General features: G+C 37.5%; 1 protein-coding gene across 1 annotated transcript; it reads left to right on the top strand.

The window, feature by feature from the left end:
- Window positions 1-798: 798 nt before the first annotated feature.
- LOC104079973 (protein unc-79 homolog) lies at window positions 799-19,296 on the top strand (the record flags this gene model as incomplete). Its single annotated transcript, XM_009582194.1, has 8 exons — window positions 799-903; window positions 2,623-2,690; window positions 6,163-6,240; window positions 8,804-8,893; window positions 13,347-13,522; window positions 15,207-15,393; window positions 16,782-16,979; window positions 19,165-19,296. Coding segments are annotated over 8 exons (1,034 nt in total), but the record flags the coding sequence as incomplete, so codon positions are not given.
- Between the last annotated feature and the right edge of the window lie 1,728 nt (window positions 19,297-21,024).

Raw genomic sequence — 21,024 nt, 5'->3', positions numbered from 1 at the left:
TGATCAAAATTCTTGAGTTGCTGTGGTCAGTAGCAGGTTATAGATTTGTTCCACATTTTTATCTTATCGTCTAAAGTCAGAGAATGTCAAAGTAAGATGTATAACAGGCTCGTCTTATCTCTTGTACCTCCTTGCTGTCTCAGCTCTACAATTCTATTCTTAGGCTTCTGTGTTCTAATCTCCATTGGCCAATTTTCCCCTATGTTTTAAAATGTTTCTGTTGCAGCAGCCGTAGCCAAGATAGTTTTTACTGTGTAAGTGGAAAAGTACTGCTAGTCTAATGAATGAAAATAGATGTCCAGGCTGCCTTAGTGCAGGCACCCTTATTTTAAGGCCAATGACAACTGAAAAAAAGTATGGTAAAATGTAGACCATTTCTGGCAGGTTTATTGAAAGAATAATGCTAAATACTATTGCCAGTTTTGTTCTTCTGTGTCAATCCTTACTGCTTTCCCCTTATCCCTTTATATGGAACTACTTAGTGAAAGCTATGCTGTATGCCTGGGCTTTATAACTGTTTTATAAAATCTATCTATATTTCACGTGTGAAATATTGAAATCTTGGATATAGTGCCTGATACAACATCAAAGGAGAATCACCCTCATTGATGTCTGTTCAATCCAGTCTGTAGAATTACATAAATGATGAAGGATGTCTGCTTTTTTGTGAGACAGGAGAAACCAGTACACTTTTGTAACTTTTTTATTCTCAAACTTAGATAAAAAGTATCTTTATGGTTTACTAGTCGGTGTCAGTGAATTTCAGGACATTCATAATTCTGTGTTTTTCTGTTGTAGGAAAGGGACAAATTCTACTTGACGCGGAGTGTCATATTGGAGTTACTGCAGGCACTCAAGTTAAAGTCACCCTTACCAGACATGAATTTGCTGCTGTTGGTGCAGGTACAGGAGATTCTCATGTAATTCTCATATTGATCCTGTCTCGGCCCAAATTTGGGGGGCAGAACACAGGGGGGAGGGGAAGCAAGTCCAACATGGTTGCAGAAAGTGCCAGCAATGTCAGGGAAGCAAGAATTTTTTGAATCAAAGTCCAGTTACATTTATACATTTGTAGGTGCATACATTTAGACTCCCACACTAAAATTTAAGAAACTAAATTGGGAATCCACGTTTGTCAGGATGATAATGACCTCTGCATCATTGCTGATGTATTGAGGATCATAGAATATATCTCGAGTTGGAAGGGACCCTTAAGGATTGCGTCCATTGAACTTCATACCACGTCCCAATGGGGCAGCTGCCCCAACTGCTGCCTTGTCTTCATATCATAGCCTCAAAACCAGTGAGCAGTTTGTGCAGGAAGGGCTGCTAGTTGATCATGGGCCAGAACTCAGTTTCTGTCTATTCAGGCAGGCAGTAAGCTGTCTCCAGTCCCTGAAGGCCGTTCTCTTTTAACATGGAATTTTCCAGCAAAGAATACATAGACAATATTTCTGTTCCTTTCATTCTGTGGATTGCTGAGGTAGGAGTTAAGCTAGCTTTTTCATAGGAAAATCTGAGGAAGTAAGATACAAACTTGTGAAAAATCTTTCTGCCTCCAAAATGCCAACTTGGCGCTGTTTGGCACCAAAAGCCTGTCACGCAGAAACAATTTACTGAAGGCCATGAATTTTAATCACAGGTAGTGGGCTCTCATTGTTTACAATGAGCTAACCATTATATGCGTTTAGTAACTTTAAATGATAGGGGACCAGCATAACAGCACTCCATAAGGTTCAAGCAAGATGTTTGTTATGTAGATCATTCCTAATGCTCCAAGCATCACAGCTCCATTCACTCCTTCCCCTCCCATTATGGGGTCAAAGCTTCATACAGCTTACTATGGGCTCATTTTCTTTTGAGTACTGGTACATTACTCATAATAAATAAGTGGTTGCCAGTTGACAGAGAAATAATACTGACAAATGAAATTATATAGCAGTTAGGATAACTCTGAAAACAATTATTATGCGATCAGTGTTAGGGGAAGAAGTTGAGGTGGGGAAGAATAACACTTGGGATTTTTTCTTTTGATGGCAAAGTGTTATTTTTTTTAATCCATTTTAATTTAAAAAGCAGAAATTTGTCTCCTTTTTTTTTTTTTTAAGCCCAGACTTCTTTTTTTGGTTCCAGCCAAGACCATCAAATAACTTAACAACCACCAACCTCTTTCTGTCTTACGGGTGCAGTGGTACAGCTTGATACCATGTGCATTTTGTGTTCGTTGACTTGAACTGACTTTTCCTGTATTACAGAATAAAGCAATTTTTCTGCATTGCTCCATTGTATAGCTCAGTCCTATGGCTACCCCAAAGGGTGACAATCCCACAGTCTAGTCAATCCTGAATTCCTCATGTGAGAATGCAAACATGCCACGTCAGTTTTGGCAGTGGGATTTAACTGGTAAACACTTGTCCTTCACATTGAGTCTATTGCCTGATAGACACAGTAAGCAAAACTCTCTCTTACATTATCTTTATCTCGTAAAGATAAAATGATAATTGCCTGGGTTTTCCTCCTAGCACTGTTCCCATATGCTGTATTCACTTTGGGATGTATTCATACCTTACACAACAGCACCCAATGTGGATATAAATGTCTTTTATGATGTCTCTCTTTCAGTGGCTGATGAAGTGATTCATATTTCCTGCTATCCAAAGCAGCCAGCTTCTGTTTTTATGCAGTCAATGGTAAAGAATAGGGGTTGTATTCAGACCATCTGCCATAGATGCCTACTGGAAGCATGATGACTGCTTCTCCCATTGACTGTGCAAATTGGCAGCCCTTGGTAGTATGTGGTCTGAATCATTCAACAGCCTCTTATTTAAGTACCATAGTAACCACTAAGCCCATCTTAAGCACCGTTGTAATTTGAAAAACCTACTAGTAAAAACACATATCTGATTATTTTAATTTTTTAATGTCATTAATAGAACGAAGGGATTGGTTCACCTCTTTACCACACAAAGCCACTGCAATATTAATTCAAATTGTATGGTTTTGAATCCATAAAGCTGTGGCAGGGTTAACACAGCACAAAATGGAAATGGTTTTAATTTCCAAGACAGTCATGTCTCCATGGACATTAGCCTGTATACAAGATTCTATACAGACAGTGCACACAGTGTACAGAGATTCAGTCAAAATGTTCGAGATAACAAAGGAGCTAGGAGCACTTTAATTTAATGATAGATCAGTCGTGGGCTGACTTAACAAAGGGATTCCTAAGAATGTACGTTTGACACCCACATTCATCCAGATTACATGGTGCCATCAGTGTCACTGGTGACATCAGTGCTAATATGAGAGTTAACTTTATCCCACTTTACAAAGAATGAGAATTTTAACCAGATCACCCCAATCATTGCATAGGTGTCCTGATGATAAAGGGTACGGAAAGTCTGTCTCCTTGATTTGTCCTAGCAAATGAAAGCCATCATGTACATGCTGCTGTTCCATGGGTTTCCGTAGGAATTGCTTCTTCACCCAGCATTTTGCTTCCTGGTACTTTTCTCCGCTCACATTTCACCAGCACACATCTTCAGGATTTCCATTGACTTCGAATTATATTAGTGTCTCATTAGGATTTGCTTGTTCAGTCAGGCTCGAAGGTTCAGTGTATCTGTTTTGTTTAGGTGACTCCTATTTTGCGCCAGACCTTCAGATAATGTAAATCAATGTATATCTAGTGGTTCCAGTTTATGTGTCTGTGAAGATCTGGTCTATTAATTACTGAATGGAAGGATTTAAAGTTACATATAATACGTTTATAAGAATATGTATTTTAAAAACTCTGATTATGAATGGCAGTATAATATAGATAGATTATGGTAATTCACTACATCAGCAGACGTTCTCATTTAGACATTATTCTGCAGCTGTATCTCAGCAGACAATGCTAGTAAGAGGCATGGAGATTATTTGCCCATTTCTCATCTTTTTGCAGTGTGGGGGTATTTTTCTTTCCTTTTTTCTTTACATATGGCTGGCATTAAATTTCCTGCCAGTGACATCTTAATGTATTATAGTATTTGTAGAGGGAGACAACATAAATGACGGTGAATTGGACTGGAAATGTAAGAAATTTTTCATTTTGAGTTTGGTTTCCTCATCCTTTTTTGACTGCATTGCAACTTTAGGAAGGATCCTTGGAACTGGCAGTTTGATGGTGAGAAAGATAAGCTAAACAAGGCCTAATTATTCATTAGAAACAGAATGGAGTTTGTCACCTGTTTTTCACATATAAATTAATATCTCTTATTTAACCCAAACTCCTCTGTGCAAAAGATGTAGAAAGCTTTCAGGAGGCCAGTAGAGGTTGCTTTGGCTGCTGCTTTTTATTATTGTTCTTAAAAGATGTTGTCTGAAATAAATGACATTTGTCTTTGGCAAAGGTTTTTTGTTGACTTATATGGTGAGTGCTGTACAATGTACGTAGCAGTGCACTGAACTCACTGTTGGATGCTAAATCTACTCAGCCAAATTCTACAGTGAATTATGGTCCTTTTTTGCAGCTCATGTAGTACAAAGGAACCCTAATCTACACAAATGGTTGACTGAGAAATCCTTCATACAGGAAGACAACATACCTGTTGTCCAGTGGACCCAGCGTCAGCGTTGCTCTTTCTTAGAGAGGGTGCATTAGGAGAAAATCTGTCATCTAGTTGCCTAAGTCCATTAATGGTCCTTCTTTTAAAAGAGAAGTGGAGAGTCATGGTTGCTGTTTGAACTAAGACTCATCTGTCTTTACTGGATTGATACAGCCCATAACCCTAAGGCTTTCTTTTGCTTCCCATGTAATTATTAGAGCTGTGGTATAGAAAAGCACCAGGCTATTTCTCAACTGAAATATGAGTTAGATTCCTGTTTTATTTCCATTTGGCTTATTCTGGTGTAAAATAAGTTCTAACCAGAAGAAGAGTCAACTGGAGCCAGGCCTATGTCTGAGGATACCTAATTAGATTATTAATCTAAACTCAGACATGTCTTCCTGGTTATTTATCCCAAAGAACAGATTCTTCGTCAAGACATAGGTTGAGTAGTTTCCAAGTCTTGGTAGGCAGTCTGAGTTCAGATTAAATCTGTCATTGAAAGGTAAAGCTTGTGGAAGTGTAAGAGTAAGTAAAAAGGTCTGTAAAAGATATTTGGAAATATTTTCAAGAAGACCGGTAAGTCATTGAGAATACTGCTAACACACACGCAGCAGACAATTGTAAAACATATTGTGTAGTCAATACCTGTCTCAGTTTGTGAAGATACCATGCTATTCATTTTCAAGAAAGACAATTAAAGCTTAGACCTTAGTTTCACAGTTCTTTTCTGTCTGCTTTTTCTTAGAAAGTTACATTGCATCCCTATGGACAGAAATTGCTCAAGTGCAAATACAGTATTAGGACAACAAGTTTTAGGAACAAGCAAATCATCTGCAGGGTGTTCAATGCATTATTGGAGCTTATAATAATTAAATAACAGTATTAGCAGGTCTAATGTATGAATGATGTGGACATCAGAGATTTTGGGTCAAGGAATTTGGAAATAAAAAGAAGCAAAAAAAAAAAAGCAAGGAAAATAAAAGCATAACAAAAGCAATTAGAGATATTCTGCTATAACAGAATGATACTGACCTCTCTGAAACAGCTTGTATTTTTGTAGTATTGTGGCCTGTTTTATGCAGAAGTTATAGCCCACCATACCAGTATGTTCTGAACTTCAAAATTTTTCATGTAATTCATCACTGTACAACTTCAGTGAAAGTGTTGTAATATCACAGTGAAGAACGTGGCATGCGGCCTTATCATCCTCTGTCATGATTTACTCTATAAAGAAAGATGAACACTTGATGTATGCAAGGAATAGCAAAGATAAATATTTTTGCTCATAAAGAAAGTCTGATTTATTATATAACATTGTTCAAATTGCTCCTGCACAACATATATGTGTTAATTAAGCACATTAAAGTAAAATTTTTTTCATTAAAATTAGCTCATTTATAATGGTGAGTTAACTAGGTTGTTTATAAAGAAAGAGAGCCCTAAAGGCAAATTACCATGAATAAAAGCAAGAAGAGATCCGAACCGATTTTAATAAAGTCATGAATAACTTCATTATTTCAGGTTCCTCCAAAAATAATTAAAAAATAACGTGTCTTTAATTTCTTCTTAGTTTGTTTGTGCAGATGCTGGAACAAAATTAGCTGAGTCAACAATCTTGCATAAACAGATGATTGCCTCTATGCCTGGAGTAAGTACTGAATCAAACTCCATCTTTTAGTTTTGGTTTTTAAAAAATGTAACTTACTCAGCATGTTTTGCTTCATTTTAATGTTCTTTCCTTTTCATTTCTCTTCTGGTTGGCAAGGTGTATTGCAGGCAGAGGTTGAGGTCCTTCTTTCTTTTTATTAATGTTGGAAAAGTTCTGAACCTGATGTTGCTTCCCTTACTTTCACTGATAATCTTTAGTCATGTAACTGACTTTAGCTGGAGCCTGTGCTCACGAAGACAACATGTGGGGAACAGACCAGCTGAATGCCTCAAAAAATGGTAGCAGGGAGGAAAGCTACAAGCCATTGCCTCCATTCTCACAAAAGATTGTCTGGTTAAAGAAGGGAGTTAATGGTATTTTTCTGGTAATGTCGGCATTCATCTATATCCTGCTGATGAGTGTAGCTAAATTACCAGTAGTCATAATTGCCTAGGTGCTGAATGTGCACCTTGTGAATATGCAAGGAAGTAGCATAATTGGAGGTCTTGACTTGTTCCATTACACATGTGACTTGAGTACGCGAACAGATGGATGAGGGTTAGCCCAGGTCCGCTTCACAAGCTGAGGAAAACTCGTTTCCCTATATATGTGTGTCTGTCAGCTTTAGGGGTGACCTAGTAGGATCTTTCCCATATATCTTCTGAAGTGTGTGATTTTTGTAATGCAAATCTTTAATAACATCTTTCCTCCCCACAGAATATTTTAATTTATACTTGCTTTAAATAGATAGACTAACATTGGTGTTATAAGGTGTGATAGGAAAGCAATCATTTCAGAAGAAATCATAGAGAATCAGGCTGCCGGCTGCTTGAATGAAACAGAATAGATGGTTGGAGAGAAGTCTTTTGCAACTGAGCATTATTTTCAGAGGTCTGAGTATAGTATCTTTTATAATTGTATTATTCAATATTTTAGAACCCATGTGGGAATCCTTAGTCCACATAAACTGGATGGAGGATATACTGACAGGGCTGCCAGTGACCTTGTTTTACTGTTTGTTATTCTGTCAAGGGAACTGACAGGCATAGCATTTGAAAAACCAGAAGGTGATGTAGTTCAACACTATGTGGATTGATATTAACATACAAAAATGAGAAGCACCCAGGACAGTTGCTTAAAAATAGAATGCTAGCAGTTTTTCAGATTTCAGCCACTAAAACTCAATTATGGCTTAATAATTTTGTGATCAAAACTAATTCTGGTTCATTTGTATATTCAGATAGGGTAATCAGCTTCTGTGCTTCAAAGTGTGGGTAGTTAAATAGAGGTCAGAGAAGAGTAGTTTTCCCCTGTAAACTGTAGTGCAATGTTTTCCCTGAACCTGTGACTTTGAATACACTAGTTTTTGGCGACTTCAAAAAGATACCTAATTTGATAATTTCATCATTTAGCCTCAAAAGTTAGACATTGCTTTTACTTGGCCCGTAAGAATGAGGCATTCATAGTTCCCCTTGAATTCAGCTAGCATTATCTTCACCTCAGACTATTAACATGTAAACAGAAGTTTATATGATACCTAGTGGGTCAGTCGTATCACCTTCTGAAAGCTTCTCTCCAGGGTTCTCTGGTCTGTTTGAAGCCTTTATTTAATCTGATAGCTTTGTTCTGTCGACTGCTTTGCATACCTTGGTGCACGTCTTGTACTAGCCAAAGGCCAGATTTGTATTTCTCACTGTGTTCTAGGAAAAGGATTATGAAAATTTGTACTGTGGGAGTACAACAAGCACCACATTGAGTCCTTTTGTTTTTCCTTTGAGGTCATTCTTGCTCTGGCACAGGTCGCTTCTCAATGCTTACACCTTTATGGTCAAACTGGAGCAGTTCATGAAGGATTTCATTATCCCTTATAGTCCTTGTCTCCTGTTTTGAAAATTGCAACTAGCTTAAGGGCCATCAGAATGCTCTATTTTGAATGATTTTGCCTTAGGAATATCACGGAAACATTTGTTAGTTTAAAAAAAAAAGAAAGAGAAAGTAATACTTAAATTTCAGTGATGTTCATTTTAGTGATGTTTACACATAAAATACCTGAGGCCAGTCATTTAAACTGTTTTTCCATCATGATTAATGTGAACATAAGGGCATCTGTGCCTGTGACTGAATTTTATTTTGTGGGATTGTAGCTGATTGTTTCCACTTGCAGAAATGCTCAGCTGCTTGAAGAACTGAGTTGTTAAATTCTCATCGACTTTTTAAGACTTTGATTCTGGACCGCTGTAAATTTCAGGATGACATGACAAGGATATTCTTGAAAGTTTCATCAGTTAATCTTTTATTGCTGTCACAGATAGGAGTATTTTATGATGCATGAGGAAGCTACAGTGACTGGGCTATGTTTTTATACTTATCATCAGATAAGAGAGCATATTACAGTGAGAAGAAAAACATCAAAGGATACCTACTCCTAATTAAAGTAATTTAATTAAAAAGTAAAATAAAGAATTTGAGACAGACAAATTATGTACTGGTGAACAAGAAACAAAGACAAAACCATGAACATGTTCAAAACCTGGTATTTAAATTTGTTTCTTTTATGTTCTAGTGTGGAACAGCAGCAATGGAATGCATGAGGCAGTATGTTGGGGAAGTGCTGGATTTCATTGCAGATATGCATACCTTAACAAAATTAAAGGTTGGTTCTGGGCATACATTGATCTAAAGTGTAGGTGCTTTTTTAACAAAAGTATGTTTTCTGTAATGAACGTGCCTGGGAGAAACGTTGGAAGTCTTTGAGGTTTTTTCTTTCTTTTTTACAAAATGTTAGTACTGTTATAGATTAGACACTTCTGGGGGATCAGTAAAAAGTGTCTTTTGCAGTGTTGAAATAGAGACTGATTCAAACAGTGAGCACACAATAAAAATGCAGGCTTGATTTTTCTGAAATGATGATGATAAGCTAATGTCATACCAAAATCACTGGGAGAAGTAGTTGTGTTTAATATATGGAAACATAAAACTCCTGGCCTGTACAACTAATTACACTCTTCTGGAGGAATCCTGTCTCTCTTATATACACAAACAGACACTTAAGTTAATTGAAAGTTCAGAGGTTATTACAATGCAGTAATTGACCTAAAAAAAAAGGGTCCTTTTTCTTATGGATGCTGTTGTTTTCATTGTCAGGTTATACTATGTTGAGGTGGGGAAAACTGAGTAGTTCTTACCTCTGTAGTCCAAATTGCTTTTTGGTTTCTGTACATTAGTTTGATGCCAAATTGTAAGAGGAGTGATAGGAAAATACTTCTGTCAACATGAAATATTTTATTTAGGAATGAATTTCCTGAAAACATCCTAGTAATAAGTAGCTGGTCAAAACCTAGAATTTCTGTTTCATGGGGGAAGCCAGTATCTATTCAATTTCCTACAAAATGGAAATTCTTTAAGATGTTTTAGAAAAGAACTAGGCTAAGTAACATTGCTGCTGTATAATAGGAAATAATAGAAGTGTAGCTGTTTTAATTGCTAGCTAAGTAGCATCTATTGTTAATAGCTTACATGAAGAATTAATGTAATATTTCAGCTAATTTATCACTAATAGTCAGTCATAATGCTGTGGAAGGGGCAATATTTATTCTATTTAGCGTAACACTATCCCATTAGGTAGTTTTATTGTACCATCTGACACTGAGTACTGAGTGAGTACTGAGCTGGAGGTGAAACTTTGGTGGTTAAAATCCTCCTTTTTGTAGAGGGAAAACACCTGTCTTATAGTGGAACCATCTGTCACTTCTCAATGCCAGGGAAAGTTAGAGCGTAAGTTAGAGCGTAGTCTTTTGAGCTACATACTGGTACCCTGCACAAGAGTGGATTTCCTTCAGCACATAAAATGGAGGCAGATGTGTGACTGGGCCCTGATGCTTCTAACTTCTGCAAAGCTGGCAAGACGAATGTTGTGGGAGTGCAGCAGAGGCACCGTTACAGATACGGAGGAGAGTCTGTGCTGTCAAAGATGCAGCCAATGCTGAAATCTGGCAGTAGAGTTTTAGTCCTTGTACACCAGCAACTCGGTGATCCAACAGAAGTTTGTCAACTGAAAGAAGTAATTTCATCACTGGGCACAGTCAAGTAGCTGCCAAGCTGCTTTTATGTGATCTAAAGCTCAGCTGACAGATACAGAAAAACAGTGCTGTCCTGTTCTGGCTAGTACGAATCACATTGCCATCACTTACATGCCTGGGCTTTGGCGCATGTGGTCTTCTAAGGAAGTTCTTTGACCAAGCTCTTGCATTTGTTTCTAACCTCAAGAGCTACTGTGCTTCTATAACACAGAGTGCATCTGCTAATAAAGGGTGTTGATGGTCTGTTTTCCTGCTAAATCAGTATAATGTTTCCCTGAAAGGGCCCCTCTACTACTGCACCAGTCCTCTGCTGAAAGTTACTGGAAGTGCGCTGGAGTGTTTCATGCCACAAGTTCATGCAAGCATTCTGTGGCAGGCAAGACAAAATAAATGATAACATGTAGTGGATTTCGATACTGGAGTTTGTTTATGAAGCAACGAGATGAGAACTTTTGCCCTACTAGTTTCTCGCACACTCATTTGCTCACTGTCCCCCTGCCCCCTCCATCCCACCTCATGCTCCAGAGGGGACACCTTATTGCAAGTTAATAATACTTACCACAAAGGAAGAAGAATCCCAACTAAGCTGAAACTCATGTCTCTTGAAACTCACAGTAAGCTTGTTTTACTGGACAAAATATCCCTTTTGTTAAGTTCTTACCCTGTTGGCCATATGGCTTGAATCCGATTGAGTTTTGAAAAAATACTCTAATAAGGGAAGCAGCCTTTTGTGCTGGCGTAGAAATTTACTTCAAAGCACAAACTAATTAATCATTTTCAGCTAAATTGGATTGCCTTCTCCCTCTATACTTTAAAGTTATTCACCTGTTTCTTTTACAATTCAGAACTGCTTTCAGAATAGGTAGGCAAATGAGTCATAAATGAGGGAGAGATACACCTGGCTTGCCAGTTCTACAGAAAACAATGAACTTATCTGAAACCAGGAATGGGGAAAATTTATATATATATACTTGCAGGTATCCTCTCTCCTGTGTGAAATGTTTCTGTAGAAAGCTCTCTGCCATTTGCACTTTTTCCTTCTGCCCCTTCTCCCTTGAGCTGTAGTCTGATTTTTAGAAATGCTCTTACAATGCTTAAGATGATAATTTCTTATGCTCAGTAGGACTATTCATTAAATTTTTATACACGGATGTAGGTAGGACATGAACTAAAACTTTACCCAGTTCTTCACTTTTAGATTTTGAAATTAGATGAGAAGCTTCCCAAATGTGTAGTCTGGCTATTTAAAACTAAATCACAAACAAATGGTCTAAAATTTCATGTTGTTTTGATTTAGCCATGTATTACAGGAATCTGAGAACAAGATTAACGTAATAGGAGAGTCAAATATGACCATAATTTTATGTACTGTAAAGAATAAGCTTTGGCTGTCTTTGGAAAATCAAAAGGCAGTTCTTATTTAATCAGACAAGATAAACTTACTCTGTGGTTCCAACATAGTTGGGAAAATATTTGTAAGCATCTCTAAGTTTACAAATAGTCAGAACTTTAAACAAATTCACAACATCTAGATTCAAATTCTTGTACGCTCATTTAATATATTTACTTGTGTTGCTTGGGATTTATTAACAGAAGTGTTCGTTCCTAGGAAGTGAGTCCTAAGATTATTCAGTTGTACAATTTCTTACTATGAGTATGTATTATCAACAGCATCTGGACTACCAAACTAACACAAAGAATACTGTATGATTTATATGGCCCGTAACAATCCCAACAGCAAAAGTTTAATCTTGGCTTTCAAATTTTGAAATTTCTACTCTCTGTAGAAATTCAGTGAACAGAAATAGTTCAAGTTGTTTATTCATTTCCAATGTCTTATTTTGCGTGTCTGAGAATAGTTTCTTTGAAAGAGGTTAATTATTTTCAGTCCTGTGTATTAGCAACTACCGCATTATAAAAAAGGTATAAATATTAATTCTCAAGATAATCACATTCCAGTTTATTGTTTCTGTTCAGTTTATTATCTTTTTTTCCCTTTGGAATAACATTTTAATTCGTAAAGCTCAGCAAGGTTTCATTTAGAAAATTCCACCATTTTTGAAGAAGTATGATGTATGTGCCTCCATACCTGTCTATCTTTTTACCTGGCTCTATAACAGTGTCATTAGATATTCATGCTGGTACATTATTTTTTTTTTCTCGTGAAACAGACTTCAAGTAAGTGATTTTTGAGAGTGTAAATTGCAGGGGTCAGATACTTATCTGTTATAAAATATTATTGGTCCACTGATTTTTATCCTGTTATAATGATTTAATAACTGATGACCTGGATTTTCTTGTGTAAAGCATATGGCTCTCCTTTAAGCAAGCAAACGCACTCAGCATGTGTTCTGTTAATCTAGTTATAGAAGGTAATGCAAAATTAGCTTAATCAGAAATATAGAAGTATCTCAAGAAGCAACAGTGAAACATTCCTTAGAGCTGACAAAGCAGGATAATAAATTATCTTTCCAGGCATAAATATTTGCATGTTTCTTGGTAAAAGGTTTAGCCCTGTTATTTCCAGGGCTTAAAGGCATTTGTAGCAGCTGAATAGTGCAACATAGCCATATTGCTGGTGAATGAGTGACAGCTTATTTCTGTATGTATAAATGGAATAGTGCACAGGGAAGGCATTTCCTGCCCAGATGCTATCTTGTTAAATGGTTAGATTCTTTCATCTTCACTTAAGCTGTCTGGATGTGCAACCATTAGTTTGCATTCATCAGCTGTTGAGTTTGCTGATACAAAAGGTGCCTATACATTTTGCACAATTCATATTTTGCGTGGGCTCTTGAAAATGTGGCCCTCCATGGAAAGATCTGCATCATAAAGCTGTTCCTAATGTAGGGACTGGAGAAATTTTTAAGATCTATTTCTGAGTCTTGTTCTGTAGTTTTGTAGATACAGTTAGAGACTCTGAGAAAGGAATTGAAGGGAAATGAAATAGAATATGCTGTTGCTTGGAAGAACTTAGTTCAAGTGAAATACTCTTTTCAGGTAGGAAATCAGATCTTTGCCTTGCAGAGTCACATGAAGACTTGTTCTCAGCCACTGCATGAAGACACGTTTGGTGGACATCTGAAAGTTGGTTTAGCTCAGATTGCTGCTATGGAAATTACACGGGGAAACCACAGAGACAACAAAGCTGTGATCCGGTATTTGCCTTGGCTTTACCATCCTCCTTCTGCAATGCAACAAGGGTGAGAATGCTTTTGCACAAAAAGGAATACTAAAATGAGTTAGAAATCTTCACAAAATTCTGTGTTTATTGCCAGATTTCATAGATCAGACTCGCAGTAGGGGAAGGCGGCTGTGGGACATCGAAACAGCTGGTCTGGTCAGCAGTTCCCTGATTCTTAACTGAGGAGTTCATCAATGCAATATTTAAAGTACATGCTAAAGGGACAGTGGCGGTAACTCCATTGGCTTGACTGGTGGTACCCTGGAAATTAACTTGATTCTCGATCTAGATACAGACAGTGAAAAGCACACAGGTACTTGATCAGTCCTAGAATCATAGAAAATATGCTGGGGATTACAGAGAATACAATGGGAAATGTCCTTTGAAATTATGGAGTACAAATGAGTGAGAACTGTAAGTGTAAACCCATTGATATGATGATAAAAATACTAATTTCATCTGATTAAAGTTAGATGAGAGAAATCCTGCTCTTCAAGACATGTTTTTTATTCCTTTTCACTGTGAGAAATCCTAATCTGCAGTGTTTTATCTACAAAAAGAAGGGAGATACTGTCCCTTGTCTTACAATGACAACAAACAAATGTTTTAAGTGTAGACCATTGGACTGTGTTTCAACAAGCCTGTATTCATGTCCCAGCTTTGTCCCAGACTACCTGCCCCAGGATTCTGGGGACTAAGCTGCTTAAGCTCCAGTCCTGTAGATTCGTCTGCATGTACTTTCATGTAGAGCATATCTAGTTTTGGAAATACGGAGTTGTTATCTCCTTGTGCTTTAGTTTCTTACATGTAAAAAAAGGACTATGTGTTCTGAATTGAAGGTAGTGAATTCCTTTAAGACCCTATAGGTACTTAAGGAAAAGCATCGTATCAGAGTCTGTTAAAAAAAAATTAATGGAATGCCTCTTTGGTGCTATGAGTCAATGACATCAAATTAGAAATTAAAAAAAGTAGTGAGAGTGGCCTAGTAAGTAGTGATTTATTGATCGAAAAAACATTTTTTTTTTCCTGTGCCTGTGAATTCAAATGAGTATGTAATCTGAACTTGGTAGCAGCAAGGGGACAGACAAGATGACACCAGAAAAGTGTTATTCCTTTTTAGATTATATAAGCACATTGCTTTACAATTAGACATTGCACTAGGTGGTGAATGAATACTTAAGTATCACAAAAAAGCATAGTCCCTGCCCTCAAAAGCATGCAGTCCAAATGTCCAAGGAAAAGAGAAATTAACTCCACTTTCTCGATGGAAAAGTGGAACACAGTGGAAGTAAGGCATGGCATCTGCCTGGGAGCTCTCTGTGGAATGAAGAATTTCCTGCCACTCCCCTGTCAGCCATGTGCTGTCCAGGGGAGCTGAGAGGAGCATTTCCACTTGGGCGACTCTTCCCATCTGATGACTTCTGTGTGAAAAATCACTGTGTATGAAACCAGTGAATCTGTGAATGTTTTAGCCTTTTATAGAGACTATTTCTTAGACCCACCAAATATGTTCTGTTGGACTTGTTAATGGTACATCAAGTCCACTAAGTTCTGCGTGGTTTTAGTCTTCCCATCAGCTGTACCAATGATCTGTGCCTCCAGCATACTGGGACTGCATCTGCCTAGTGTGCATGAGGAGACTTCATATTTTGCGGAAAACCAGAAAACTTAGCAGCATTGTAAAATCCGCTCTTTCTTGACAGGCCCAAAGAGTTCATAGAATGTGTCTCACACATTCGTTTGCTGTCCTGGCTACTTCTGGGGTCTCTGACACACAATGTTGTCTGTCCAAATTCTCCATCATCTTGCATGCCTATTCCACTGGATGCGGGTTCACAAATTGCTGACCACCTTATTGTTATTCTGATTGGGTTTCCAGAGCAATCAAAGGTAAGGGATTCTGTGTTTTAAGTGGAGATGCATTATATATTGGCCTTATTATTGCAAACAACTATTTATTTCTTCCTAAGAAAAAAGGAGGGGTAGAACCTTATTTTTTTTTAAAGAAATCTCTGTAGTTTTTCTTGCATAGCTGCCTCTTCATGCATAGAAAACTGGTGATGAAATCACTACAATTAAGTTTGAGGTTCAACTATTTCAAGATATGTCAGCACAGGAGTGAGGAAGAAAAAACTGAATTCCAAATTGAAGTTTTAGTAATCACCATCTCTATGAAGTTATTTATTCTAGTTGTGTAGTAGCATTGGATAACCTATAAATAATGTTATGATCAAAAGATAATTACAACAGTGATGGTTCAAGCACAACTTTTTTTCTCAAGGTGCTCTGGACAAGAAGAGTTATTGCAAATCATAAGCCATTTGTGACAGTAGTTTAACACAGATATAGCAGCACTCTTTGATACCAGCCAGATTTTTATTAGCAACAGAAGCAGAATGATCACACATTTATCTTGTACGTAAAATCCCCCTTCCTTTCCCCTCACCCGGCCAAGACACTGGTGCTTTCCATTAATTTCTTCGGCCTTTTTTTTGCTCTTTCAAATACCTCTTTCCAGTTACCAAGCAACCATTGCAATGTTTGGTGCAGTCATACTGCCACGGAGCATGAATCGTTGTTGCACTTGCAAACTGAGAAAACATCTCTGACCAGAAGCATCTTTCTCGCAATTAAGTAGTTAATGTCCAGCATTCCTGAAGGCTCAGACACTGTCATATGTAATACATATTAGCAAAGAGCCACGCTTGAGTATGCAAAATGAATTTCTGTGGTAGCTTTTCAAAACTTACTTTCCTTGACTGTGAGCAGTTCTGTCCCAGATGACAGATTAACAGAACAGATATAAGATGATATATTTTGTACGATAGCCTTCATTTCAGGTGATCAGAATCTGAAAGACTTACCCTAGCAGCATCTTTGAAACGCAGTATACATGCCAGAGCCTCCAGGCCTTCCACAGATTGCGGTAGAGTTTTCCATCAGGAAAGTCTCAGAACTAGTTCTGAGTAGCTGTTCTGCAAAACTAACCTTCTCTTTAAAGGGACTAACCTTAATGCCATACACTAAGATTGCATGGGAGTGTGTGTTTGCAAATGCAGTTTTTAGTCTGTAAATATAAAAACAGTTTTTAAACATGGAGAAGATGTTATCAAGTGAACCTGACTTACTAGTTCCTAATGTGGGGGAAATGTGGGAAGGTGAGGGGTAAGATTGCACAGTGGGATGCATGACAGAGGAGTGCTTTGATGAAAGCCTCTGCACTGTATCCCAATACACTTATTTAAATAAACATTTTCCTCTATTTTCTGTTTCTACAGACATCTGTTCTGCACATGTGTTCCCTCTTCCATGCATTTATATTTGCTCAGCTCTGGACAGTGTATTGTGAACAAACAGCAGTAGCTCCGACAGTCCAGAATCAGAATGAATTTAGCTTTACAGCAATCCTTACAGCCCTGGAGTTCTGGAGCCGAGTGACACCTAGCATCCTACAGCTAATGGCACATAACAAAGTGGTGAGTCAGGTGCTGTGTACAGATTTAGTACAGATTAAACTCGGAGGGCTTGGCTTTGTTTCAGTGGAATACGTCAGACTATGAATAACGTCATAAAGCAACTTTGATGCTTTTGAGAAATTAAAGGGAAAGCTAATTAGTAGTGGTTTAACCTCGCAGTGGGCCTGAAACAGGATCTAGCCGGGATCTGCCTGAAACAGAATCAAGAGCTAGAGTCGCTGCTTGTTGGATTAAGGGCTCCCTGCATCAGGTCTCAATTTATGTATCTTCCTGCTCTTCACAGTGGTCCTATTGTTTCATCTGACTCTGCCTTACAGGAGCAACTAAGTGTTTTGGGATAATTCTGTGAATATCCATTTGAGTATTTTTTACCATGTGATGGTGAAAAAAACCCACAAATGCTGACATTTGACTACTCATAACCCATTGGTTACTCATCAAAAATAAGCTAAATAAATATCTCTGGAAACATTTTTGAGTAATGAATCATTTGAAGGAGGTATCTCTAGAGATAAGGTTTGAAAGGGAAATGTTCACTCTGTCCAGAAATCATCCAGACCGTTTTTTAGAAATAACATTTAAGCATTTTTTTAACTCAACTACTCACTGTTGTTGGAGCAGCTTTGTACAATAAGAACCCAGAGGGGTTCAAGCAGCCTTCTCATAGGTGCTACCTTTGCTTCCCATTGACTAATGATTCTCTGTGCCTGCAGGCTTAGGGTTGAGAGCTTGTTTCTGATGGGCAAGACGTACTGTGTTTCCCACTTTCCACTTGTCAAAACTTTTTAACTTTAGCTGAGATGGTAACTAGTAGCTCTGGCTCTGGAGAACCTGATATTAGCTTTGAGTGAGAAAGATTCTTTATACATGGCCCAGTCCTCTTAAGTCAGGTGCTTTTAAGGTTTGGGATTTTCATTCTTTGTTTCGTTTTTTTTTTTTTTTTCTTTTTTAAATGGAGACCTGCTATCTATATGGAAATTATTTTATGTAATTCCCCTTTCCCCATGTGAAACATCTTCCACCCCAGGCAGGTATGGACCTTTGCCCTTTCAATTGTAATTGCATGGGCTGCACTTGAATGTCTTTGAACCAGTTGCTATTCCCTTGTGTCTTGTCCATATTAAGCAAGGACTACCTAAAGCTGTCTTTAAATGATATTTTAGCCTCTGACATCTAGTGAGGTCTCTGTGGTTGACAAGCCACTGACGGCAACAGTAGTTCATGAAGCTTCATTTGAATGAATGGGAAATGTGCATAATGCTTCTAAATAGCCAGTTGCTTAGTCAGACACAAAGGCTTCTTGTCAAGCCTTAGGACAAGAATATGACCTGGAAGTCCCAAGTTCCAATCCTTATTCTGAAAGTATCTCATTATGTGGCTTTAGTGCAAGTTATTAAACACTCTGCCTCAGCTATTGCTCTGTGAAATGCAGATAATAATACTTGCCTGTCTCACAGGGGTGTTGTGAGGTTAATTATTTAGTGTTTGTAAAGCGCTTTGAAGATGAAAAGCACTACATAAAAGCTAAGTTTATTATTGTCAAGGGGAATTTACACATAGTTCAGACAGGCACTGTAAATACTCACTGCTGGCTCAGGGTATTTGTCTTGTACCTATGAATTTACACAATATAAAACATAAAATGCTGTCTACTACCAAGTAACTGATATTTGCATCTGTCATAATTCGTGGTACAAAATGGAAGAATTATGGACTAGCTGCCAGTTCAGAACAATAAATTGTCTTTTGATGGGGAGAAAAAAGATGTTTTTTGTGGGTATGTTAATTTTCAAAGACTCAGTAAATAAAAATATCAATTTCTGACACACTGATTGATGAGAACTACACAGCAAAGGCATGTAAAAGGATTTATGATGTCTGAAAAGAACAAAACTGAAGGCAACTTGTTTTGATGTGTGATACGAATTAAAATACATCAAGCACTTCAAAATATTTAACAGATAGGTGTTGCCGCATCAGGGGAAAACCAAATAAAGAAAAATATCCCTTATGTCCTCATGTGATATTTAATCTTGTATGTCAGTGGTTAATAAATGCACGTCTAGTGATTCAGTATAACTGCCAAGCAGATACAGGAAGATTCTTTTTAGAGACTGTTGGCTTAGCTTACAACACTGTTATACTGGACACTAATTTGTTTTTATGCTTGATTTTTTTCCCCAAGATGGTGGAAATGGTGTGCCTGCATGTGATTAGTTTAATGGAGGCTTTACAGGAATGCAACTCTACTATCTTTGTAAAGGTAGGCATACCACACCATGAATATTTAGTTAATGAAATTGCCTGTCCATTGTGATTTCTAGACATACTGTCCTCTGCTTCCCCTCCCACTCAAAAAAAGAAAGTGGAAGAAGCTGACGTTGAATGCTAATGCAGAAATAAAACCTAGCAGAGCGTAATGAAAAATAAAATCTCTGGTAAGAAGTAAGACCAGACCATAATCTCAAATCCAAGTTCTCCTGACTTTTTTTTTTAAATGAACTTCTGATCTACTTCCTCCTTCGATTGTTGCTATGGTCTTAATCCTCTAATAGACTCAACTGGTGTCACTGACTTTAAGAACTTCTAGCTACTGTCTGAATTTTCAGCCATTCTGTAACTTTTAATCATCATAGGTCCTTTGCAGATCACCTCACTGTTCTGATCCTCACATTTGTTTAGCTTGATAACAAAAACTTCGTGCCACAGTGGTTTTCTTGTTATTACATGCCTACGTGTCTGACTTAGTCAAATATTATTTGATAGTGAATCTTTTTCCTCTAGGATGCGTAACAGGGTATTCTTTCGTTAGAGAATCAAGTCCTGCATGCTCCATTCATGTAAAATTCTTTTTTTGGAAATCAGCGGTCAGTCTCTCGTGGGTCACCACGGCATTTTCATAACAGATTCCCAAAGGATTGGGGTAGCCTCACAAGCATAAATCAATTTTACTAGCCTTTTTTACATGTTTTCTCATTGCATTATTTTGAAGGGAGTTTTCACATAAAATACCAACAAATCAAGTAGTTAAATGCACTCTGAATCTAACTGAAATATGTTGGTTTATATAGTTCTTCTGTTGCCATAAAGGAAACTTCTGACTATTGTTTTACTCCAGTCTTTTATGATCAAGCAGGATTTGAAAATAAAGTAGCTAAAATTGAAGGTCTTGATGTCAACTGGCATGAAAGTATTCACACTTATTATGAAAATACAGATTTATAGTCAGTAATGACTTGATTCACTACAGAAGCTCTGTCACTACGAGATGTTAAAGTGATCATGGCTGACATGGAAGTGATCCCTGGAAGACATATGGGCTTCTCTTTCAGCCAGTCCAGGATGTCCAGAATTTGACAAGGATGAAGAATGGCTTCAAAGCTGTTAAAAGAGAGGCCTTTAGGGCCAAATTCCTGTCACAATTCAAATGAATGCTTTCAGGGGTTATATTTGAGAGTATATATCAATAACATGCTAAATTAGGTTAAAAGGACATTGTTGTTACTCCAAAATGAAGCTCATAAACCTGTGAAACTCAGAGTTAAGGTGCTAAGCTTTCTTTCAGTGGATGGGAGATGGAAGAGAAGAATCTGGGTGACCAAATCCTCTTTACTTAGCCCTAAAGTGAAATCCTGCAGGAACAATATACATGCATAATAGTATTATAGGATTCCTAGTCCCAGGTTACTAATTTTTTTCAAAACTAGCTAATTGTAAAAATATTTAATGTACATCTGAAAAGTAAGTGTCATGATTTGGGGAAAGACTTACTGTATGTTTGAAGCCCTTCAAAGAGGCAGAAGTGTAAAGCTTATTCACACAGGAACCAGTGAATGAGTGGCATCTTTATAATGAAAAAAAAGATCAACTTTGAGACTGTCTCTTCTTCAGTGGCTGTGAAGAAGATCTGAACTTTGTTACTCCTACTTCAGAAGTCTTCAAGGATGACAATTCTTTGAATAGTAGTTGACTGGGCAGTTTTTTTGGTAGCTTGTTTTATTCTAGACAATCGTTTTAGCCACCGAGGCGAAGGGCTCCAGAGTGG

Source organism: Fulmarus glacialis, unplaced genomic scaffold (assembly GCF_000690835.1).
Source record: "Fulmarus glacialis isolate BGI_N327 unplaced genomic scaffold, ASM69083v1 scaffold43767, whole genome shotgun sequence".
In the NCBI taxonomy this organism is placed as follows: Eukaryota; Metazoa; Chordata; class Aves; order Procellariiformes; family Procellariidae; genus Fulmarus; species Fulmarus glacialis.
This window is presented reverse-complemented; position numbering and strand designations above follow the sequence as displayed.